Source organism: Oncorhynchus kisutch, linkage group LG13 (assembly GCF_002021735.2).
Source record: "Oncorhynchus kisutch isolate 150728-3 linkage group LG13, Okis_V2, whole genome shotgun sequence".
Taxonomy (NCBI): Eukaryota; Metazoa; Chordata; class Actinopteri; order Salmoniformes; family Salmonidae; genus Oncorhynchus; species Oncorhynchus kisutch.
Window position 1 is genome coordinate 57,848,119 of NC_034186.2, and position 25,026 is coordinate 57,873,144.

Here is a 25,026-nt window from a genome sequence, read left to right on the forward strand (position 1 = left end):
GTGCCTGGTCACCTCCCTGACCAAGGCCCTTCTCCCCAGATTGCTCAGTTTGGCCGGGTGGTCAGCTCTAGGTAGTCATGGTGTTTCCAAACTTCTTCCATTTAAGAATGATCTAGTCCACTGTGTTCTTTGGGACCTTCAATGCTGCATACATCTTTTGGTACCCTTCCCCAGATCTGTGCCTTGAAACAATCCTGTCTCGGAGCTCTACAATCAATTCCTTCGACCTTATGGCTTAGTTTTTGCTCTGACATGCCTTTCCTTTCCAAATCATGTCCAATCAATTGAATTTACCACAGGTGGACTCCAATCAAGTTGTAGAAACATCTCAAGGATGATCAATGGAAACAGGATGCACCTTCGAGTCTCATAGCAAATGGTCTAAATACTTATTTAAATAAGGTATTTCTGTTTTCTGTTTTTAATACATTTCACGCTGTGATCAGTTGCATTATTACCATGTCTTCTTGCTATTAAGTCAACATAATGTAACGGTGAAAGAATCATCACTCTTCAAACGTGGGTCTTATATGTGTGTATACTGTAAAGATTGTGGTATAGAACCATCACAGAAATATATTGAATACAACCCAGTAGCCTCTAACGTTGATAATAAATAAATTACCCAGTCAGTTGCACAGCTGAACGCATTAATCCGAAATGTGTCTTCTGTATTTAACCCTACCCTGCATATTTTTACATTTGCCGGCCCCTTTGATTCAAACCAGCAAACTTTTGGTTACTGGCCCAACACTCTTAACTGCTAGGCTACCTGCCGCCCATAATAAGTGCATTTAGCACACTAAACTTACTATAGTTACTATGTCAGTTACTACAGAATATGGCAGTACCCTTTTTGCAGCAGATCTATCATATTGGGTACAGGGCTTCATTTCTCAGACCACAGAGGGCATCAATAACAGTGAGACTATTGCCAGCTTATCTCTATCCAATGCAAGGCATTCTCCATGTAATTCACATGCACATGTTTCAAACAGCAAATCTTGAAATATGTGCACATTTTCTTATAGAAATCTTATACATACTTTCTTATAGTAAAATAAAGCTGCATCTGAATATACAAGGCAAGGGGATTGCAGTGTTGATCAAGATTGGTTGATTGGTGTGGATTGGTGGGGTTTGATATGTTGGTTGATGTGTTTGGGTTGATTATGGTCTAGATGCAGTACAGTATGGCTGGGTGGTATGTGTGGATTGGTGGGGTTTGATGAGTTGGTTGATGTGTTTGGGTTGATTATGGTCTAGATACAGTACAGTATAGCTGGGCGGTATGCAGTACAGAGGGACTTCCTGGATTGCAGCACCAGGTTAGAGGGAGAAGTAACAGACTGGGGACATGAAGTGACAGTTCACACCCATCAGAGACTCACACAGGGCTCACAGTCAATAGGAAGAGAGAGCACACAGAGAGAGGTAATGTGCTGATTCAGTCTTATTCTCTGCATGGATCAAAAGACAAGCTATTGAACCATTATATATTTTTGTCTCGTTACATTGAATGACTGTTAAAACTTAATTATGACTATGTAATGTAATGGTAAGATTATTCATTTAGGACATTACAACATATTCCTTCATAAGGCTTTAAATAGCATAGGAATAAATATTTATGAATGCAGGTAAATATATTTATGAGCAATTGTGAAGAAGGCATTCATATGAACATTGAACATAAATGTTTCTTTGACATCCTCTCTAGGCATTACAGAAAAATACATCTTAGTTGAATAAAAGTGCTAAGAAGGTTGTTATGAATGCCACTGTAGCACTCATAAAGGTGTTATGAAATATTAATATCCAATGTGTATTGCTATATGTTGTTATTATCACAACACCATTTCATATTGTATTTCACACTTGTCTCCTGCTCCATACCAGTAGACACAGACAGATAGTGACCATTAGACAAAGAGGAGAAAGAGGAGAGAAACCCCGGTGTTGTGGTTGATTCATCGAGGCAGTAGAAGCAGGATGTGTGTCCTCATCTGGGCAGCTCTACTTCTCTCTCTGACAGAGAGAACCACATGCCCAAGTAAGGTTCCTTTTATAACTATTATTGTTAATATACATATGACACACATCCCAACAGATACTGTCACATGATTTTTTTACAAACAAGTGAAGTAGTATCAGTGCTTCTTGTATTACTCATGACTCTCCGTCAAAGAAGGCCACTGCAGCAGCATACAACATCACCTTCAGTCCAGCAGAGATAACACCACAGACTGGACTATGTGCTGTTATTCCATGTTCGTTCACTCACCCTGATGACTTCCTTGCTAGCATAGCAATGTGGCTTAAATGCCCTGATGAACAATGTTCTATTAAAGTAGAAACAGACTCTATTTTCCACTCAATGAATTCCTCTATAGCTCAGGAGGGTTATAGAAGGAGAGTAGCACTACTGGAGACAGACCTGACAAAGAAGAACTGCAGTATGATCATCAACGACATCACTAAGACTGATGACGGAGACTATCAATTAAGACTGTCCGGGACATTGAACAGTGGAAATATAAGTCAATTTACATACCAGACGAAACTGAAAATGGCAGTGAAAGGTACAGCATGACTATTACCGTTAGTTACAGTGACAAGAGTATTACTTTAGTGTAATTTGTCATGTACACTTACTGTAACATAAGTACCTCCAATTTACAAAGCCCAAGATTTCCCCAAGTCTCCCATTTCAAAGTGTTTATTTTTCTAAACCGGTACTATGATTTCATTCTTTCTATGAGTATATGTTTCTGCTGTTTTCTATATGGATACAAAATCCATGTTATAGCATGACTTAAATGTAAAGGAAAATTCCTATTGAGCCGACGTGTGCATTTACCATGAATACGGGAACATTGCCTCTAAATGTAAATCATGCTATTGTGCGAATCTTCCACGATCCTGATTGAATTTAGGCCTCAGTCTGTGTTTCTATTTCCTACCTCCAGCTCTGACCCAGAAGCCCCCAGTGTTGACTCCTCCTCTGACAGAGGGAAAACCAGCGACCCTGACCTGCACCGCCCCGGGGATCTGCTCTGGAACTCCCCCTAACATCACATGGACATTGGGAGGGACAGGAGACAACATCACTGAGCTCAGAGACAACACCACTACACAAAGGAGAGAGGATCTGACCCGCGTCACAACAACCCACTTCTCAACTTTGAACTTTACACCTTCAGCAGACCACCACACCACCAAGGTCACGTGCCATGTGACATTCAAAGGGAACATCACCACTGAGGAGACAGTGACTTTGAATGTGACTCGTAAGTAGCCTACATAATCTGACCTTACTTTGCACAACCCAACAGCTTGTTGTGCTTCAACAGTTATAATTCATGAACATGATAAACTGATTATATACTTTATTTTCTAGATGTGAAGGAACCCAAGATCTCTGGTAGTAACACAGTGAGAGAGGGTGATACCCTGAATCTGTCTTGCTTTGTTGACAGCTACCCAGAAACACCATCTATCACCTGGAGTAAGAATGGGACAACAGCTTTGAAACAGAATATCTCTGGACTGGCCACTCTCACCATCTCCAACATGACAAGAGAACATGCTGGGGAGTATGTGTGTAAAGCTCAACACCTCAACAGGACTCTGACAGCTTCCATTGATGTCACTGTGATGTGTGAGTACAAACAACACTGTACAAACCTGATAAAAAATTGCTTGAAACATGTTTACTTTAAATTGTCCATGATATATCTTCCCCCTCTGTCTCTCGTTAGACCCTCCTGTGATTCTCAATGCTTCTGGGTGTGTCATCCAGGCAAAGGTCATGACCTGTGTGTGTGTCAGCCAGGGGGTTCCCTTACCTCTCATAGGCTGGCTTAACACTGAGGAGTACTCCCTCACTAAATCAGTGTTGAGGTCCTCAGTGAAAACCACCATCAGGATGCATGTCGGAAACCACAACAACACTACTGTGGAGTGTGTCAGCACAAATGAAGTGGGCAGAGTGAGAGAGAAGCTGCAAGTCACCCAAAAAGAGAGCCAAGGAAAGCAAGGAGGTAAAGAAATAAGTTGTTACTTTGTTAGAGAGCAACAGCTTCCCAATCCCACCCAATATGTCTGCAGCATAGAGGATTTATATGCTTTGAGTGAGAAAATATAATGTTATTATTTCATTTAAAAAGAAAATCAGAGGATACAAAGTATTGTGAGCAACTTCTAAAATCATACTTTGTTCTCTTTATAGAGGAAGTATCTAAAGACATCTTGGCTCTGCTGTTGAACCCACCACTGATTGCTGCATTTGTGATTGGTGCAGCCTTCTCATCCACCATCTGTTGTATCATCCTGTGTTTGACAGGGAAATGTAAAAGGTACATGCATTCTGTTACTGAAGTACAGTTAGTGTTATATGAGTGTTGGTGATTGTCTTTAGAAATTCACATTTCCTATCAAGAGGATCAGATATATTGTCAAAAGTTGCAATGCTTTGCACCATGTTGTAATGGAGGTGCTTGCTATCCTCTCTAACATATACTTATTGAGACATTTTATTTATAACATTTTCCCTAGATGCAAAGAGAGGATCCCAAAGGACTCAGACTCCAAAAGCCCTTTAACAAAACTGGAGATGGTGGCATGTGAAGACCAACAGGTGCAGTACCAGTTTCCTTCTTTTTTCAGCTTTACCAACATTCTGTTAGCATTGACAGCATAAACAGATCTGGGACCACCAAGCTAACAAGACTCCTCACACAGTGCTTTCTGTAATCTACTCCATAGACAAATGCAGGACAGGCTGTGTGGGGCAAACAGACCCCTCTGCAGGTGGTGCTGATGGAGGGAGCTGAAAACACAGGACCTCAGACCAGTGGAGCTGCAGGAAACTCTGCCAAAGGGGAAAAACCTCAAGATCTGCACTACGCCACCATCAACTACTCCCAACTGAAGAAGACTCCTGAGGAGGCAGAGAAGAAGACCACCACCTCGGAGTCAGAGTACGCCAAAATCAAACGAGAGAATAAGAAAGAAGGGTATGAAGGTGGAGGAGAGGGGAGTGGAGTGATGTACGAGGAGGAGAACGAGAATGGTAAGCCAGCAGCAGAGACATATGAGAATACAGAGCTTTACTCTAATGTCAAGGCTATTATGGGTGGTGAGTGACACAGCAATTTTCACTAGAAACATGGGGGATAGCATGCAGTATTATATAGCCATGTGTTCTTATATCATTTTCTGAATCCAGATTGAATGTTTTATGTTGATACTGGGACTTTTGCTCAACTGAAACTACTGTAGTTTTGGTGTTGTTTCCTCATGTGCTTAATGCAGTTTGAATGTTTTATGATAATACAGAGACGTTGTTTAATAACTGAAACTACTGTAGTTAATAGTTTTGGTAAATGATTTATTTTACAGCCCTGTGTCAGATGGTACTGTATGTATCTGGTGGTTGTACATTTTCAATAAGAATATTTTCTAGTTATACATAGAAGCAAGGTTTGGTCATGTTTTTATAAAGTCTTTCAAGGAAGAGTCATTTTACTTTTGTAATGACAGTGTTTTGTCACCAAGGGGAAGGACTGACACATACGCGGTTGGGAAAAGTAGAGGTCAAGACATTTCTTTTTTCTTCTCCTCTTTCCTTTCATTTTTGCATTTTGATTTGACAAGTGGGTGGGGATATTAGGTAGTATGTGTGGATGTAATCAATATATTTCTGTAAATAGAATACTGATACACTGTTGGAAATGTTGGCAAAATGTAAATCAGAATTCTCATTTTGGGCTAGCCAGAGAGCTCAAATGAAAGAATCAAGAAAAAAAGTACATTATGCTTTTAAAGGTTGTTTGCTTTAGACAGATTGGTTGTTTAGCAACAAAACAGATGTGAGCACAACTATGTGGTAAAACAGATGGGTTGGCTTAGATTGTTGACAACATGTCACATATTTCATCTCCAATGTTTGAAAATATAAATACATTTCCAAAATGAGCACTTGTTGTCTCTCAAATACATTGTTACAGTTGTTTGGTTAGCTAGGTAGCATTTTTTGTGTGCCATATTAGCAAATAACACCCCCCAGAAATATGACATTTCCAGAACAACATAAAACTAGCTGAAACAAGCCACCTACTATTCGACAGATGGCAGCTTTGTGTCATTGTTGCTAGATATCTGGCCATCCAGAATCACCACAACATGTGGTCTTCTGCCCCATTGAAGCATGCCTATCGTTTTCATGACATTGTCAGCTAACCCATTTATGAGAATATTTTTCTATTCATAAGTGTGCATTATTGCAGTATTGTTTTATATTGAGGTACTACCTCAATCTTTTTTTGTATTTTCATTTGTTTGTTCTCTGAAATATGTTAAAAGAATGTATAAATGGTACATTTTCCAACTTACCATCTCCACAAATCTCGTTCAATAGTAATTATAAGCTACCAATTGAATAAATCAGGAATGGGCAACTTTGATGGGGGTGGAGACCACAAAGAAAATCATCACAGGGGTCCGCAGTGGCTCACAGGGCTGCATACCCACATCTATACCAACACATGTAGTCAGAGCCAGAGTCAGGGCTCTGACTACATGTGGGTATGCAGCCCTGTAAGCCACTGTGGCCCCCTGTGATGATTTGTTTTGTTTTTGTGGTGCAGTGGTGCATTCTGCCACGTAAAAAAAAAAATGTTGGACCATCATCTATGAATTGCAAGAGAAATGCCATATTGTGTTATTCCAGCCCAGGTGCATTTTAGATATTTGCCACTAGATGGAAGCAGTGTACGTACAAAGCGTTAGACTGATCCAATGAACCATTGCATTTATGTTCAACATTTTGTGTCAAGACTGCCCTCTCCCACTGAATAAAGATTACGGTAAGGAATTCTTTCCAAATAATATAAAACATGTAAAATTAACAAATGTACAGAAAGATCAGTGAGAAGGCCAAATTACAGATGAAGAACTTTTTGAGGCTATTAAATCCTTTCAGTCTGGAAAAACCCCAGGGCTTGACGGCATACTGGTAGAGGTATATCAAGTATTTTTTGATATACTAAAAGCTCCATTGTTATATTGTTTTAACTACTCCTATAGAAATGGTAGTCTGTCAGGTACTCAGCAGGAAGGTCTGATTTCTCTATTATTAAAACAAGTTACAGATGGCAAATATAAAGACCCGGTCTTTCTAAAAAACTGGAGGCCGCTTACACTTCAATGTTGTGATGCAAAAATACTAGCAAAATGCATAGCACTCTGAATTAAAAGGGCTTTACCAGGTATTGTTCATCCTGATCAGACAGGTTGTTAACATGGACGATACATTGGAGATAATAACCACTACTAGAAATAATAGAACATCATGAAACATATAAGAAGCCAGGAATGGTATTTATAGCAGATTTTGAAAAGGCATTTGAGAAAGTAAGACAGGGTTTTATTTATAAATGCGTGGATTTGTTCAATTTTGGTAATTCTCTTATAAAATGGGTAAAAAATTTGGTATAGCAACCCCAGGTGTAAAATAGTAAATAACGGCTACTTCTCAGAGAGTTTTGAATTGTCAAGAGGAGTTAAACAAGGGTGTCTGCTGTCACCATATCTATTCGTTATGGCCATCGAAATGCTAGCTATTAAAATCAGATCCAATAACAACATTAGAGGATTAAAAATCCTAAACTTAAAAACAAAGGTGTTCATGTATGCTGATGACTCAAGTTTTATGTTAAGTCCGCAATGTCTCATTAAAGATCTAGATAACCTTTCTGTACTCTCTGGACTAAAACCTAATTATGATAAGTGTACAATATTACGTATTGGATCATTAAAAAATACAACTTTTACATTACCTTGCAGCTTACCTATAAAATGGGCTGATGGTGAAGTAGACATACTCGGTATTCATATCACAAAAAAATATAAATAAGCTCTCCACAATGTATTTCAATAGAAAACTTGTAAAAATAGACAAGATCCTGCAACCATGGAGAGGTAAATACCTGTCTATTTATGGAAAAATTGCCCTGATTATCTCTTTAGTCATATCTCAGTTTACTCACTTACTTATGGCGCTGCCTACTCCTGATGATTCGTTTTTCAAATCATATGAGCAAAAAATATTTTGCTTTATCTGGGACGCTAAACCAGACAAAATAAAAACGAGCCTATCTATTTAATGAATATGAATTGGGTGGGTTGAGATGATTAAATATAAAAGCACTAACCTCTCTCTAAAAGCTTCACTCATTCAAAAGTTTTATTTGAACCCTAAATGGTTCTCAAGTAGATTAATAAGAAAAGGTCATCCATTGTTTAAAAATGTCATTTTTTGCCTTTGTGCAGATTGCCATGTCTCATTTTTGTTTAATTGAAAATGATACTTTTTTCAAAGTATCTGTCTTTTTCAAACAAGCATTGCAGAGCTGGCTACAATTTCAATTTCATCCCCCTGAAAAGATAGAACAAATATTACAACAAATATTATTACTGAACTCAAATGTGCTGGTTGATAAAATACCTGTATTTATGGGAAAGATGTTTGAAAATGGTATTTTGTTCTTAAATGATATTGTAATGGTAGAATTATGTCATTCATGGAGTAATCAGAATTGTATGGGAAGGTCTGCTTAATCCAAGAGTACAATCAATTAATGGAGGAGGCGGTGGCAGCGGGAGGAGGTAGGGAACTGGTCTGTCTGCCCAATATAAAGGATCAAAACTGTCGGAGGAATAAAAATAGCATAAATAGGAAAGTATACCAGTTTCATTTGAGGACCAGGATGTTGAAAACTGTGCCATACAGATTGCAAAATAGTTGGGAAGAGATTTTAGATGTACCGATTCCATGGTACAGGGTGTATGAGTTGATATATAAAACAACGCAAGATTCAAGACTTTGTGCTTTTCAGCTAAAGTTATTATATAGAATTCTTGCCACCAAATTTTTTTGAATGTTTGGGGCATAAAATCATCGAAGCTCTGCAGATTTTGTTGTGAGGATACAGAATCAATAGACCATTTAGTTTGGTATTGCCCTCAGATAGCCTGTTTTTGGTCTCAGGTTCAGGAATGGCTGAAAATGCATAGCATTGATCTAAAATTGACCCTAGAAATAGTACTGTTAGGCGATCTGGAGAGACCGGGTCAGTCAATTACTAATATACTAACACTCTTAGTAAAAGTATTTATCTTCAACACGCAATCTGTAGATTCTATTCGATTAGATAGATTGAAATTGTACGTTAAACATCATAGCATAGTTGAAAGATATGTGTTGCGTAGAAACACAAAGTGGGTGGCCAGCAGAGATAGATGGGTATGGGATGAGGGAAGCTGAGGGTTGGTATGTGGAATTGGAGACAAGTGGGAGTGGAGTTGCTGTGTGAGAGAGGATGATGGTCAAAAGATAAAGGGGAAAAATAGTAAAAACATTATAAAAGTACATTTGAATGACACTAATTGGCAGTGTTTTTACAACTAATGCCGGTTTGCCTGAGGCTGCAGGTGTTTGTGCACATGCATATACACACACTCTCATTCAAATAAACACATACAAGAACACACACATACATGTAATAGTGCCAGACATGCACACAAACATATACAGTAGGCATTGCTGTTATGATTCCAGTTGTCCTTGATGTCCTTAGTTTTAAATGTATTATTATTATTTATGTTGCATCGTTTTTTTTCTGTTTTCTTCTGTATTTTCCTTTTTTCTCTTTAGTTTATTCTCTCGGTTGTTGGTGCATTGGGTGGTTCTTGGGGTTGGGGAATGGAATTAATTAAAAATATATAAAAAATCTTCAGGGGGGGGGCTGTGGGAGGGGTCTCGAATGGTTGAGGGACAGCTATTGGGGAACTGTGGGGGGATCTTGGAGGGTTCCGGACACAAGATATCTTTAAAATAGGAGCAGCAGTAATGATACATGCCCTCAATGTGAAGCGACATCCATCCATAAATACAGAACACAAGTACATCCTTTTTATATAAACATTTTAATGTAGTAAGAAAATAAACATTCACTTAATATATCATTAAAGAAGCCTTGAATTACCAACAAATACCATGCTAGCAATTGCTAGCATGAAATTACTGTGAACTGACTGGTGCTAGTTAGCTCGTCATTAACGTGGCTAGCTAAACCAGCAAACACTTGATTGATTTGCTGAAATAGGCTTTAAATACATTAACGGCAAAATAAATATATACATAGTCACATTCGCTAATGACTTTGGGATATATGAACCAGTTTTCAAAAGACAAGATTGTGTTATACAGTTTTAAATAGTGTACAGAATAAAGAGACATGAACCTGCCCTCAGACTATCTCTCTCGGATTGAAGAGGAGGCAGACCAACTTTCCAAATAGGGGAGAAGCACTCAAAACCCACTAGTTGTTCATTCAAGGAAAATAATATAACAAAGGTAAGTCTAAAGACCTCTCGTATTGCCAACCTTACGACAATGGCAGTAAATATTTCAATGAATTCGACAACACATAATGAAAGGAAACTTGATTAATATTACATCCTTTTCTGAAGTGAATGGTTTCACCCACTACTCTGACCAGGAACCGCGGTGTTCTTGCAAGTGAGGTTGATGGAAACTCTACATTTTCACTTTGTCACAGTTACTAACGAGTCTGTTTTGTTTCTAAACCACCAACCCATCTATTGAACATCCTACAGTTTTGATAGCAGGCTTGTTACTACTTATCCCCAAATTAAGCAGTTAGGAATAGTGTTGCCCAGACCTCAAGAGACAGATAAATATGTGTGTATTCTGGTGTTGGGACATGAATTGAATTTCCAACCAAGGATTAATTGAATTAAATCAATAAAGTGGTTAAGGACTTGGAAGCATTTCACTGTAAGGTCGCATGTGACAACTAACATTTGATTTGATTTGAACAAAGTACTGAGTAAAGGGTCTAAATGTACATTTAATATTTGTTTTCTTTTGTTTTATTCATTTCCCAACATTTCTAAAAACCTGTTTTTGTTTTGTCAGTATGGGGTATAGTGTGTAGACTGATGAAAAAAACTATTTTATACATTTTAGAATAAGGCTGTAATGTACAAAATGTGGAAAAAGTCAAGTACTTTCCGAATGCACTTGCATATGTTGTTTATACTGTCACGACTTCCGCCAAAGTTGGTCCCTCTCCTTGTTTGGGTGGCGTTCGGCGGTCGACGTCACCTGCTTTCTAGTCGCCACCGATCCATGTTTCATTTTCGTTTGGTTTTGTCTTCATTATTACACACCTGATTTCTATTCTATTAATCATGTTCCTTATTTAACTCCCTGGCCTCCCTCTCTGTTTTGTGTGTTATTGTTTGTCATGTGGGTTCGTGTTCTTTGTGCTTTGGATGTTCCGTGTTGGAACATTATTCTCTCATTTTTTGAGTAAACTGTCGGACTATACTCATCTCTGTGTCCTGCGCCTGACTCCACCTTTCTCCATTTCACCAACACCCTCACATATACTCAGTTTATACAGAGTTTAATAAACTATAGTTTTATAAAATCACCTCTTTATAAAACACATTGTTTCATGATTCGGACTAGGCACCTTAGTTCCAGTGAAGGGAAATCTTGAGGCTACAGCATACAATGACATTCTAGACGATTCTGTGCTTCCATCTTTGTGGCAACAGTTTGGGGAAGGCCCTTTCCTGTTTCAGCTTGACAATGCCCCCGTGCACAAAGCGAGGTCCAAATATAAATGATTTGTCGAGATCGGTGTGGAAGAACTTTACAGGCCTGCACAGAGCCCTGACCCTCAACCCCATCGAACACCTTTGGGATGAATTGGAACGCCGACTGTGAAACAGGCCGAATCGCCCAACATCAGTGCCGGTGCCTGAATGGAAGCAATCCCCTTAGCAATGTTCCAACATCTAGTAAAAAGCCTTCCCAGAGGTGGAGGCTGTTGTGGAGGCTGTTACAGCAGCAAAAGGGGGACCAACTCCATAATAATGCCCATGATTTTGGAATGAGACTTTCGATGAGCAGGTGTCCACTTACTTAAAGTCATACCGTTTAAAAAAAAAAAGACAACTGTGATGGAAGCAGGAAGTTTCGATGATACAATTTAAAAAATGCAGACAGATCATTTGTTCGTTCAACATCCTGGGATATTTTTGTGTCAGTAAAAATGTATTATGCGAGAAATAGCAGTGGAAAATCCCGCACTGATTATATCTGCAGCAAGTCAGTTTGGTGGAAACGTGCACATTTTATTCTGCATGAAAATCTGTCGCCAATTGGATGGAACCTGTCTGGTGGGGTAAAGAGTAGAGCTAAAGTAGAATAGTGTTGGACCAATTAAACAAAGTGTTTTCGTGCCAATTAATTTGTATCACTTCCCACAGATATCCCTGGGCCAGAGAATAGTGACGTTGCAGTCTATCCGTTGATAATTGTTGGTCTGTTCCTCAGCCTTAATGTGGCCCTCCTTGTCTATCTGACCAGTGCTTGTAAATGGTAAGACAACATTACAATCCCACAGTTTCATTACAGGGGGACATATGGCATTAGGTCAGGTGCCAATGAAATGCTTATCACTGTTATATTTAGATGTTTTTATCAACAAGTTATGCAAGGTAGGACTGTCTGAGCGAGGTAAACTATATAGATAACAAACTGAACTGGTCACATTCTCTGTTGTTTACTTGATTTATTTGTTGTTTGGACCCAAAGAAAGATGGCTTTTCTTGAGGCGGGACAGACTTGTAAAAGAAAGAGAATGATCAAACATCATCATAGAGCTCTTATTGTCGTTAAGTAATAACAGTGCTAATTTGCAGAAGGATTGCAGAATTCTGATCGGAATATTTGTGTCAAAGATATAAAAACAATCATCACTGTAGTGTATTTACACATATGGCTGACAGCATAATAGTCATGCAGGGTATTTATTTACATAATGTATACTGGTATCCTTTTACCCATCCATATGCAGCGTATTAATATTGTATTAACAGTCATTGTTATCTAATGTTGCCATTAGTGAGCTTGGAGATTACATTACATGAGTTGATCAAGTATATTTGAATAGCACAACCAACTGGTATAACAACTTCAATGTTGTGCCACTCAAATGCCTCATCTGATACAACCCTATAGGATTAGGCATCGATTTCACACTTCACAACCATTGAAGTAGACATTTTGTGAGAAGCGGTCTCAGGTAAAGTGATCTTTTGAAACAGCCACAGTGATCAGTGTTCGCTGATCTTTCAGCGCTGTTTACATACACACACACACATTGTCTCAACGAGATACATTTTGTCCTGCTGTGCGAGTGTTACAGTGGAGTCATGTATGCCAGATTGATCCAAAAATGTATTCTAATCCATTGGTTCCCATTTAAGGATCAGTTAACACTTACCCTTAGCAAAACATCATCCAAAAATACTAGTAATTAAATCATGGGCAACGGCATAAATAGAACATTCTGTGTTACCCCGGCATATTTCCTCAAGAGCAAAACACAATGCAATCAGTGCTTATAATGCATAAAAACAAGAAAAATCAGGCCACTTCTTGTACGAGCAGAACCTTGTGTTCGAGGCTCCACAAACCTCTAAGAGTATCCATATTCTCTCTTTATATAAAATCAAAGAAATATTCATTTCTCATCATCATCAAAAGCCACGGAGTCACAGCACACATCACTATTGAACTATATGTGGGAACAGAATATGTGAGATGAAGATGACAGGCTTCAATTGGATGTGTACCAGGCCTAACGTTTGTTGAACACTGGTCAGCGTTGACAACCACTGGATCAGGAAGAGAGAAGAGATCCCTCATTTCCTCCAGATCCAGGGTCAGAAATAGAGATAAGAAAAGAAAAAGCACTTTCCCTGACACTTCGACTGGCAGCGGACACAGTGGAGAAGAACTATAACGGACGGATCTAGACAGTTAGCTTGGTATCCAAACTGATTGCGCTGCGTTTCACAGGAAAACTGATGAGCGCAGTGTTCAATCTGGTTTAACCAGGCTAGCTATGAGTATGATATAGGGTGACATACAGAAGGGGAGCCCCAGAAAAGCAATGCCAACAATTTATGGTGTAGAGATGGAAATAGCAACATTGAATCTAGATGATACAGTACAGTAACTAACACATTGCACCTGTTGTGAGGGAATTGTTTGACTATGAACAATAGAGTAAGAGCCTGGAGACCGACAGCTGCTGATAATACAAAGATCTTTTTACATTGTCCACTGGGCCGTGTTCTGACCCTACAAGTAGCTACCAGCAGTCCTGGGTGGCGAGATGTGACTGGGGTTCCCCTTGGAGGCTTGGGGGTCGACTAACAGGGACGTCATTTGAGATGATTCAGGGACGGGCGGAGACGATGGGAGTTCTTGGTGTGACGGTGAAGGTTGGTGATGGTGTCTACGGGGGAGGGGGGGAAGATGTTTAAAGAGGGGGTGAATGACGTGAGGAGGGGGGCGACAACATGGCTGCCACTGTGTCCCGCGGTGATGATGGGTCAGGGAAGGATCGCGCTTCATTTGGCCTTGATCTCGGTGTAGTCGCTGCTGTCATCTCTCCCTGAGGCCCCCCCCCATCCCTGGAGGGCCCCACGAGAAACTGCAGGGCGGCGTAGTTCAGCTCTTGCCTCTCCAGGTCTGCCATAGAGCCCACAGGTTGATAATCCCTGTCTTCTCCCTGTTGAAGGTACGGAAAGAGAGAAGGCCCATACAGAATCACAGGTTATATCAGCACAGTGCCACCAATGCCATTGACACCTCAGAACATTCAGAGTATAAAGGGATAAATAACATGACAGACATTGAGAGAGGAGAAAGGAGGGTTAGTAGTTACTGGTGAGCAGAGGCGTAAAACAAGGAGATTGAGGCGGTTTAGCATATCCTGTTAGTATCGAGGCAGCCATGCAACAGCAGTAGTGGAAATCAAAGGCAATACAGCACATGGAAGCTGATCTCAGACAGCAGACGACTGTGGGCCAGATCTGGTTGTTTTGTGACACATACAATGTGGCTCAGTTCTGGCACCACAATGAGTCATATGGCCCAGATCTGCTCCAAATGTAGGAGATGTGAACTGGGGGAGGGTTGGCACTTTGCTTATGGGCCATCTCTGGCTTGAGTTATGTGGCCCTAACAACTTCCCATAGTTACTTTTGGTCTGAATGTGGGCCACATTGCCAGGCAAGGTCTGGACATTTCATGCTACAGATCCACTTCAGGACCATAACACCAAGTGGTTAACTGGGTAAAATGGTAAGTAGTAATATTGTAGATTAGAGCCAAATTTGGGCCATCGTATAATTTTGCTGTCTGTGATGTGTGAGGGATGCTGTCTACCACTGAGACTTGGAGTTGGGATTGGGGCTGGGTTGTTTAGGAACCTTACCGTGCTCTCCTCTAGAATGGAGTTAAACTTTGAGCCCAGAGCTCTGTCTTAAGCTGTGCAAGAGTAAGGGAAGAGAAAACAGAGACAGAAGAACGCAGAGAAGCGATGAAGCAGAAAACAGTGGTCTGGAAAGGCTATGGTGGCAGCTACACCAGTGGTACTGTGATAGATAGCTATAGTGGTACTGGGATTCTCAGGCTCGGCCAGTAGTTGACTGGGGAAGTTTACAGTTTCTCTAACATAAGAGGTCATATAGGTTTTTGATTATTTATGAATATCTCCACGGAATTAACCTTACTTTACATCAAAAATAGGACATGAATTGAATGGGTATAGTATAGTTTTAGTACCAGCAACGGGTAAGCTATCATTCTCACGTTTAAGACAGATTTGAGAATGGTCATTATCATTGAGCATCACAGGACGATCTGGAAAAGGACATTGAAGAGAGAGAGCTATCAGTGTTAGATTGATGTCAACACGACAGATAAGTGATTCCATGTCATATCAATGTGTAATTTTCAATCAAGTTTGTATAATTCTGTTTGTACTTACACATTAGAGTTACAACAGTGGAAGCTGGAAGTCCTGTTGAGGTGTTGAGCACACAAACTCCCCTGCATGTTCTCTTGTTAGAGATTGTGAGAGCGGCCAGTCCAGAGTTTTTCTGTTCCAAAGCTGTTGACCTGTTCTTACTCCAGGTGAAGTTAGATGATGGTGATGGGTAGTTGTCAACACTGCAGGTCAGATTCGGGGTATCACCCTCTCTCACTGTGATAATGAGTACCTTCACATCTTGGAAACAAAGTGAATATGCAGTTAATCATGTTCATGAAATATGTGACACGCTCTATCATAATCAGTCAGACATTGCAATGGCTAATTTGCATGCACACCAGTGGAGGATCCTCAGAGGGCGAAGGGGAGGACCATCATACTCAGTGAATTTCATAAAAATTAAAATGGTAAAACATTTAAGAAGTTGTACTTTTTAGATAAGCAATACTAAATATGTCACCAAATAGTTAATTAAAACGCACTGTTTTGCAATGAGTAGCCTCAACAGCACTCTGTAGGGTTACACCATGGTGTAGCTGGAGGACAGCTAGCTTCCGCCTCCTTTGGGTACATTGACTTTAAATAAAATCTAGCAGGCTCATCGTTCTCCCCCTTCCATTGAGTTACACAATAATTATGACTTCCGGAGGATATCCTCCAACCTATCAGAGTTCTTGTAGCATGAACTGACATATCCGCCAAATCAAAGGATCAGATAATTAATCTAGTACTGAAAGCATAGGCTACAGCTAGCTAGCAATGCAGTGCATAAAATGTGGTGAGTAGTTCACTCAAAGAGAGAGAGAACGTGTAACGATTCTCCTCTTCGTCTGAGGAAGAGTAGTCAAGATCGGACCAACACGCAGCGTGGTAAGTGTCCATGTTAATATTTTAATATAACAGAACACAAAACAAAATATACCAACGAATGTAAGAAACAAAACAGTCCTGTCAGGTGAAACAACACAAAACAGAAAACAACTAACCACAAACACAGGTGGGAACAGGCTACCTAAGTATGGTTCTAAATCAGAGACAACGATAGACAGCTGCCTATGATTGGGACCCATACCAGGCCAAACACAGAAATACAAAACATAGAACAAAAACATAGAATGCCCACCCCAACTAACGCCCTGACCAAACCAAAATAGAGACATGAAAAAGGAACTAAGGTCAGGACGTGACAGAAAGACATTAGTTTAACAGTTTTGAACAAATTAATTTCTTCAAAAAATGAAGGAAAAGAAAGAGAGATAGAGAGAGAGATTTCGTATTTTTTTTTCACTTTCACTTACTTAGCTAGCAAATGTAGCTAGCCAATTTTAGCCCACTCAAAACCCCCGCTCAAACAGAGGGATGCTATGTTAGCTGGCTGGCTATGACTTTCCAACAGAACACCGGAATTCCTTCAAGTCAAGGTAAGCTTTTAGTTTGACTAATTTATGTTGTATGTGCTAAACTGCTTACTAACTGTACTCTGTAACATTACTGCATTATTGTAGGGGATTTACTAACGCATTAGTTCTATGAACTATGTTGACTATGACATTACTTACTAGTTAATATGGTGACAACGATGTAGGCTGTGTGTTGTGGCTATGATATGGTTTGACTTGGAAAGGTTTTTTCACCTGGTCACATACAGCTGATGTTTTGTGCATTGAACTCCACAAGAGAAGAGGAGAGTGTATAGATATGAGAAGGAATACAACGGGGCTGCTATAAAAGTGAACAGTTCACGCATGATCAGGGGTGTATTTATTACGCCGATTCTGTTGAAAACGTTTCTTAAACGGAAGCAAACGGAACGAAATGGGGATAAAAATACCTGAATTTGTCCATTAGATTCTCTCGTTTATAATTGTTATACTAATGATTACAACCTAGATCAGCTAGATGCAGGCAAGCGTGTGCAAGGCGGTATTGAATGTGCTTCTGTCTGTCCGGGTGTCACTGTCACCCCCAAAAATGATCTCGACCTGTGTGCACCTACGTCATAGCAACCTCATGATGGGTATAGGGAACATTTTTATATCAGGTCGTAGCCTAAACCTATTGCTGTTCCATTGAACTGGGTGAATAGAATATGAATGACAGTCTTAAAATATGCTGCAATAGAATGAGGCCATGCTTATGAAAAAAAGAATCGTCCTCACTCATTTTATACTGCACCGACCACCACTGATATATACTGAGTGTACAAAACATTAAGACCATATTCCTAATTTTGAGCCTGACACCTAGTACCGTACCCCGTTCAAAGGCACTTCAATATTTTGTCTTGCCCATTCACCCGCTGAATGGCACACATACACAATCCATGTCTCAATTATTTCAAGGCTTATAAAACTATTGTTTCCATCAACCTCACTTGCGCTGCATGCAACGTAATGTCAAAGAACCCCGCCGTTCCTGGTCAGAGTCATGGGTGAAACCATTCACTTCAGAAAAGAATGTGATATTAATCAAGTTTCCTTTCATTGTGTGTTGTCGAATTCATAAAAATATTTACTGCCATTGTCGTAAGGTTGGCAATACGAGAGGTCTTCTAACTTACCTTTGTTATATTATTTTCCTTGAATGAACAACTAGTGGGGTTTGAGAGCTTCTCCCCTATTTGGAAAGTTGGTCTGCCTCCTCTTGAATCCGAGAGAGATATTCTGAGGGCAGGTTCATGTCTCCTTATTCTGTACACAAAAACTATTTAAAACTGTATAACACAATAGTGTCTTTTGAAAACTGGTTCATATATCCCAAAGTAATTCGCGAATGTGACTATGTATATATTTATTTAGCCGTTAATGTATTTAAAGCCTATTTCGGCAAATTAATCAAGTTAGATTTGGGTAAATCATTTTAGGTTAAAATTGAAATGGATCCTTAAGAGGTTTTAAGGAGGGATCACATGATTCAATTCGAATAATCAGGAGAGATCAGCCAATGAATTATACTTGTAAGCAAATATTTCTGCAGGTGGTAGTAAATCACCAACCTTAGCTTTATTCCTGTTCATATAACACACTCTAGGTGGCAGAATGCACCATTGCACCACAAAAATAAAATCATCACAGGGGGCCGCAGTGGCTCACAGGTCTGCATACCCACATGTAGTCAGAGCCCTGACTCTGGCTCTGACTACATCTGACTACATGTGTGGGTATAGATGTGGGTATGCAGACCTGATTTTGGGGGGGCCTCCACCCCCATCAAAGTTGCCCATTCCTGATTTATTCAATTGGTAGCTTATAATTACTATTGAACGAAATTTGTGGAGCTGGTAAGTTGGAAAATGTACCATTTATACATTCTTTTAACATATTTCAGAGAACAAACAAATGAAAATACAAAAAAAGATTGAGGTAGTGCCTCAATATAAAACAATACTGCAATAATGCACACTTATGAATAGAAAAATATTCTCATAAATGGGTTAGCTGACAATGTCATGAAAACGATAGGCATGCTTCAATGGGGCAGAAGACCACATGTTGTGGTGATTCTGGATGGCCAGATATCTAGCAACAATGACACAAAGCTGCCATCTGGCGAATAGTAGGTGGCTTGTTTCAGCTAGTTTTATGTTGTTCTTGAAATGTCATATTTCTGGGGGGTGTTATTTGCTAATATGGCACACAAAAAAATGCTACCTAGCTAACCAAACAACTGTAACAATGTATTTGAGAGACAACAAGTGCTCATTCTGGAAATGTATTTATATTTTCAAACATTGGAGATGAAATATGTGACATGTTGTCAACAATCTAAGCCAACCCATCTGTTTTACCACATAGTTGTGCTCACATCTGTTTTGTTGCTAAACAACCAATCTGTCTAAAGCAAACAACCTTTAAAAGCATAATGTACTTTTTTTCTTGATTCTTTCATTTGAGCTCTCTGGCTAGCCCAAAATGAGAATTCTGATTTACATTTTGCCAACATTTCCAACAGTGTATCAGTATTCTATTTACAGAAATATATGGATTACATCCACACATACTACCTAATATCCCCACCCACTTGTCAAATCAAAATGCAAAAATGAAAGGAAAGAGGAGAAGAAAAAAGAAATGTCTTGACCTCTACTTTTCCCAACCGCGTATGTGTCAGTCCTTCCCCTTGGTGACAAAACACTGTCATTACAAAAGTAAAATGACTCTTCCTTGAAAGACTTTATAAAAACATGACCAAACCTTGCTTCTATGTACAACTAGAAAATATTCTTATTGAAAATGTACAACCACCAGATACATACAGTACCATCTGACACAGGGCTGTAAAATAAATCATTTACCAAAACTATTAACTACAGTAGTTTCAGTTATTAAACAACGTCTCTGTATTATCATAAAACATTCAAACTGCATTAAGCACATGAGGAAACAACACCAAAACTACAGTAGTTTCAGTTGAGCAAAAGTCCCAGTATCAACATAAAACATTCAATCTGGATTCAGAAAATGATATAAGAACACATGGCTATATAATACTGCATGCTATCCCCCATGTTTCTAGTGAAAATTGCTGTGTCACTCACCACCCATAATAGCCTTGACGTTGGAGTAAAGCTCTGTATTCTCATATGTCTCTGCTGCTGGCTTACCATTCTCGTTCTCCTCCTCGTCCATCACTCCACTCCCCTCTCCTCCACCTTCATGCCCCTCTTTCTTATTCTCTCGTTTGATTTTGGCGTACTCTGACTCCGAGGTGGTGGTCTTCTTCTCTGCCTCCTCAGGAGTCTTCTTCAGTTGGGAGTAGTTGATAGTGGCGTAGTGCACATCTTGAGGTTCTTCCCCTTTGGCAGAGTTTCCTGCAGCTCCACTGGTCTGGGGTCCTGTGTTTTCAGCTCCCTCCATCAGCACCACCCGCAGAGGGGTCTGTTTGCCACGCACAGCCTGTCCTGCATTTGTCTATGGAGTAGATTACAGAAAGCACTGTGTGAGGAGTCTTGTTAGCTTGGTGGTCCCAGATCTGTTTATGCTGTCAATGCTAACAGAATGTTGGTAAAGCTGAAAAAAGAAGGAAACTGGTACTGCACCTGTTGGTCTTCACATGCCACCATCTCCAGTTTCGTTAAAGGGCTTTTGGAGTCTGAGTCCTTTGGGATCCTCTCTTTGCATCTAGGGAAAATATTATACATAAAATGTCTCAATAACTATATGTTAGAGAGGTTAGCAAGCACCTCCATTACAACATGGTGCAAAGCATTGCAACTTTTGACAATATATCTGATCCTCTTGATAGGAAATGTGAATTTCTAAAGACAATCACCAACACTCATATAACACTAACTGTACTTCAGTAACAGAATGCATGTACCTTTTACATTTCCCTGTCAAACACAGGATGATACAACAGATGGTGGATGAGAAGGCTGCACCAATCACAAATGCAGCAATCAGTGGTGGGTTCAACAGCAGAGCCAAGATGTCTTTAGATACTTCCTCTATAAAGAGAACAAAGCATGTATGATTTTAGAAGTTGCTCACAATACTTTGTAACCTCTGATTTTCTTTTTAAATGAAATAATAACGTTATATTTTCTCACTCAAAGCATATAAATCCTCTATGCTGCAGACATATTGGGTGGGATTGGGAAGCTGTTGCTCTCTAACAAAGTAACAACTTATTTCTTTACCTCCTTGCTTTCCTTGGCTCTCTTTTTGGGTGACTTGCAGCTTCTCTCTCACTCTGCCCACTTCATTTGTGCTGACACACTCCACAGTAGTGTTGTTGTGGTTTCCGACATGCATCCTGATGGTGGTGTTCACTGAGGACCTCAACACTGATTTAGTGAGGGAGTACTCCTCAGTGTTAAGCCAGCCTATGAGAGGTAAGGGAACCCCCTGGCTGACACACACACAGGTCATGACCTTTGCCTGGATGACACACCCAGAAGCATTGAGAATCACAGGATGGTCTAACGAGAGACAGAGGGGGAAGATATATCATGGACAATTTAAAGTAAACATGTTTCAAGCAATTTTTTATCAGGTTTGTACAGTGTTGTTTGTACTCACACATCACAGTGACAACAATGGCAGCTGTCAGAGTCCTTTTGAGGTGTTGACCTTTACACACATACTCCCCAGCATGTTCTCTTGTCATGTTGGAGATGGTGAGAGAGGCCAGTCCAGAGTTATTCTGTTCCAAAGCTCTTGTCCCATTCTTACTCCAGGTGATTGCTGGTGGTGGTGGTGGGTAGCTGTCAACAAAGCAAGACAGATTCAGGGTATCACCCTCTCTCACTGTGTTACTACCAGAGATCTTGGGTTCCTTCACATCTAGAAAATAAAGTAAATAATCAGTTAATCATGGAATATAACTGTTGAAGCACAACAAAAGGTTGGGTTGTTCAAAGTAAGGTCAGATTATGTAGGCTACTTACGAGTCACATTCAAAGTCACTGTCTCCTCAGTTGTGATGTTCCCTATGAATGTCACTTGGCACGTGACCTTGGTGGTGTGGTGCTCAGCTGAAGGTGTAAAGTTCAAAGTTGAGAAGTGGGTTGTTGTGACGCGGGTCAGATCCTCTCTCCTTTGTGTAGTGGTGTTGTCTCTGAGCTCAGTGATGTTGTCTCCTGTCCCTCTCCATGTCCATGTGATGTTAGGAGGAGTTCCAGAGCAGATCCCCGGGGCGGTGCAGGTCAGGGTCGCTGGTTTTCCCTCTGTCAGAGGAGGAGTCAACACTGAGGGCTTCTGGGTCAGAGCTGGAGGTAGGAAATAGAAACACAGACTGAGGCCTAAATTCAATCAGGATCGTGGAAGATTCGCACAATAGCATGATTGACATTTAGAGGCAATGCTCCCGTATTCATGGTAAATTTGTACATGACAAATTACACTAAAGTAATACTCTTGTCACTGTAACTAACGGTAATAGTCATGCTGTACCTTTCACTGCCATTTTCAGTTTCGTCTGGTATGTAAATTTACTTATATTTCCACTGTTCAATGTCCCGGACAGTCTTAATTGATAGTCTCCGTCATCAGTCTTAGTGATGTCGTTGATGATCATACTGCAGTTCTTCTTTGTCAGGTCTGTCTCCAGTAGTGCTACTCTCCTTCTATAACCCTCCTGAGCTATAGAGGAATTCATTGAGTGGAAAATAGAGTCTGTTTCTACTTTAATAGCACATTGTTCATCAGGGCATTTAAGCCACATTGCTATGCTAGCAAGGAAGTCATCAGGGTGAGTGAACGAACATGGAATAACAGCACATAGTCCAGTCTGTGGTGTTATCTCTGCTGGACTGAAGGTGATGTTGTATGCTGCTGCAGTGGCCTTCTCTGACGGAGGGAAATTAATAAAGTCATGAGTAATACAAGAAGCACTGATACTACTTCACTTGTTTGTAAAAAAAATAATAATGTGACAGTATCTGTTGGGATGTGTGTCATATGTATATTAGAAATAGTAGTTATAAAAGGAACCTTACTTGGGCATGTGGTTCTCTCTGTCAGAGAGAGAAGTAGAGCTGCCCAGATGAGGACCCACATCCTGCTTCTACTGCCTCGATGAATCAACCACAACACCGGGGTCTCTCTCCTCTTTCTCCTCTTTGTCTAATGGTCACTATCTGTCTGTGTCTACTGATATGGAGCAGGAGACAAGTGTGAAATACAATATGAAATGGTGTTGTGATGATAACAACATATAGCAATACACATCGGATATTAATATTTCATAACACCTTTATGAGTGCTACAGTGGCATTCATAACAACCTTCTTAGCACTTTTATTCAACTAAGATGTATTTTTCTGTAATGCCTAGAGAGGATGTCAAAGAAACATTTATGTTCAATGTTCATATGAATGCCTTCTTCACAATTGCTCATAAATATATTTACCTGCATTCATAAATATTTATTCCTATGCTATTTAAAGCCTTATGAAGGAATATGTTGTAATGTCCTAAATGAATAATCTTACCATTACATTACATAGTCATAATTAAGTTTTAACAGTCATTCAATGTAACGAGACAAAAATATATAATGGTTCAATAGCTTGTCTTTTGATCCATGCAGAGAATAAGACTGAATCAGCACATTACCTCTCTCTGTGTGCTCTCTCTTCCTATTGACTGTGAGCCCTGTGTGAGTCTCTGATGGGTGTGAACTGTCACTTCATGTCCCCAGTCTGTTACTTCTCCCTCTAACCTGGTGCTGCAATCCAGGAAGTCCCTCTGTACTGCATACCGCCCAGCTATACTGTACTGCATCTAGACCATAATCAACCCAAACACATCAACCAACATATCAAACCCCACCAATCCACACATACCACCCAGCCATACTGTACTGCATCTAGACCATAATCAACCCAAACACATCAACCAACATATCAAACCCCACCAATCCACACCAATCAACCAATCTTGATCAACACTGCAATCCCCTTGCCTTGTATATTCAGATGCAGCTTTATTTTACTATAAGAAAGTATGTATAAGATTTCTATAAGAAAATGTGTACATATTTCAAGATTTGCTGTTTGAAACATGTGCATGTGAATTACATGGAGAATGCCTTGCATTGGATAGAGATAAGCTGGCAATAGTCTCACTGTTATTGATGCCCTCTGTGGTCTGAGAAATGAAGCCCTGTACCCAATATGATAGATCTGCTGCAAAAATGGTACTGCCATATTCTGTAGTAACTGACATATTCTATTTCAACTGACATAGTAACTATAGTAAGTATAGTGTGCTAAATGCACTTATTATGGGCTGTCACACCCTGACCTTAGTTATCTTTGTTTCCTTTATTATTTTGGTCAGGTCAGTGTGTGACTAGGCTGGGTATGTTAGTTTTTGTATTGTCTAGGGGGTTTTGTATATCGAGGGTTTTTTGTAAGTCTAGGTATATGTAGGTCTATGGTGGCCTGAATTGGTTCCCAATCAGAGGCAGCTGTTTATTGTTGTCTCTGATTGGGGCCCATATTTAGGTAGCCATATTCCTTGAGTATTTTGTGGGTTCTTATTCTATGTTTAGTTGCCTGTCTGCACTTTTCATATTAGCTTCACGGTTTGTTTTGTTACTTTGTTAGTTTGTTCAGTGTTCTTTCTTCATT

General features: G+C 39.9%; 2 protein-coding genes across 4 annotated transcripts; one reads left to right on the plus strand and one right to left on the minus strand.

The window, feature by feature from the left end:
* Positions 1 to 1,342: 1,342 nt before the first annotated feature.
* Positions 1,343 to 6,395, plus strand: LOC109902116 (sialic acid-binding Ig-like lectin 11). Of its 2 annotated transcripts, none has more exons than XM_031786654.1 (8): positions 1,343 to 1,434; positions 1,900 to 2,053; positions 2,970 to 3,290; positions 3,401 to 3,661; positions 3,762 to 4,043; positions 4,232 to 4,358; positions 4,558 to 4,639; positions 4,768 to 6,395. In XM_031786654.1, the coding sequence occupies exons 2-8, from the start codon at positions 1,993 to 1,995 to the stop codon at positions 5,146 to 5,148; spliced, it is 1,515 nt and encodes a 504-aa protein (XP_031642514.1). In that variant the 5' UTR covers positions 1,343 to 1,434; positions 1,900 to 1,992; the 3' UTR covers positions 5,149 to 6,395. The 2 variants fall into 2 exon arrangements, with proteins under 2 accessions (XP_031642514.1, XP_020353801.2); XM_020498212.2 differs by having other exon boundaries at positions 1,345 to 1,434; positions 1,903 to 2,053.
* Positions 6,396 to 12,659: 6,264 nt separating this feature from the next.
* Positions 12,660 to 24,099, minus strand: LOC109901749 (sialic acid-binding Ig-like lectin 5). Of its 2 annotated transcripts, none has more exons than XM_031786643.1 (11): positions 24,008 to 24,099; positions 23,389 to 23,542; positions 22,844 to 23,239; positions 22,339 to 22,659; positions 21,971 to 22,234; positions 21,589 to 21,870; positions 21,270 to 21,396; positions 20,989 to 21,070; positions 20,554 to 20,860; positions 15,948 to 16,187; positions 12,660 to 14,684 (listed from the first exon to the last, which is right to left on the minus strand). In XM_031786643.1, exons 2-11 carry the CDS (start codon positions 23,447 to 23,449, stop codon positions 14,524 to 14,526), a joined length of 2,241 nt encoding a protein of 746 aa, XP_031642503.1. In that variant the 5' UTR covers positions 23,450 to 23,542; positions 24,008 to 24,099; the 3' UTR covers positions 12,660 to 14,523. The 2 variants fall into 2 exon arrangements, with proteins under 2 accessions (XP_031642503.1, XP_020353303.2); XM_020497714.2 differs by having other exon boundaries at positions 23,389 to 23,539; positions 24,008 to 24,097.
* Between the last annotated feature and the right edge of the window lie 927 nt (positions 24,100 to 25,026).

Coding starts and splice junctions, on each gene's coding strand:
- LOC109902116 (XM_031786654.1), top strand. CDS start 1,993: ATGTGTGTCCTCATCTGGGCAGCTCTACTTCTCTCTCTGACAGAGAGA. Junction 2,054..2,969: donor AGAGAGAACCACATGCCCAA/GTAAGGTTCCTT, acceptor TCCTACCTCCAG/CTCTGACCCAGAAGCCCCCA. Junction 3,291..3,400: donor AGTGACTTTGAATGTGACTC/GTAAGTAGCCTA, acceptor TTTATTTTCTAG/ATGTGAAGGAACCCAAGATC.
- LOC109901749 (XM_031786643.1), bottom strand. CDS start 23,449: ATGTGGGTCCTCATCTGGGCAGCTCTACTTCTCTCTCTGACAGAGAGA. Junction 23,240..23,388: donor AGAGAGAACCACATGCCCAA/GTAAGGTTCCTT, acceptor TCCCTCCGTCAG/AGAAGGCCACTGCAGCAGCA. Junction 20,861..20,988: donor TGGCATGTGAAGACCAACAG/GTGCAGTACCAG, acceptor TCTACTCCATAG/ACAAATGCAGGACAGGCTGT.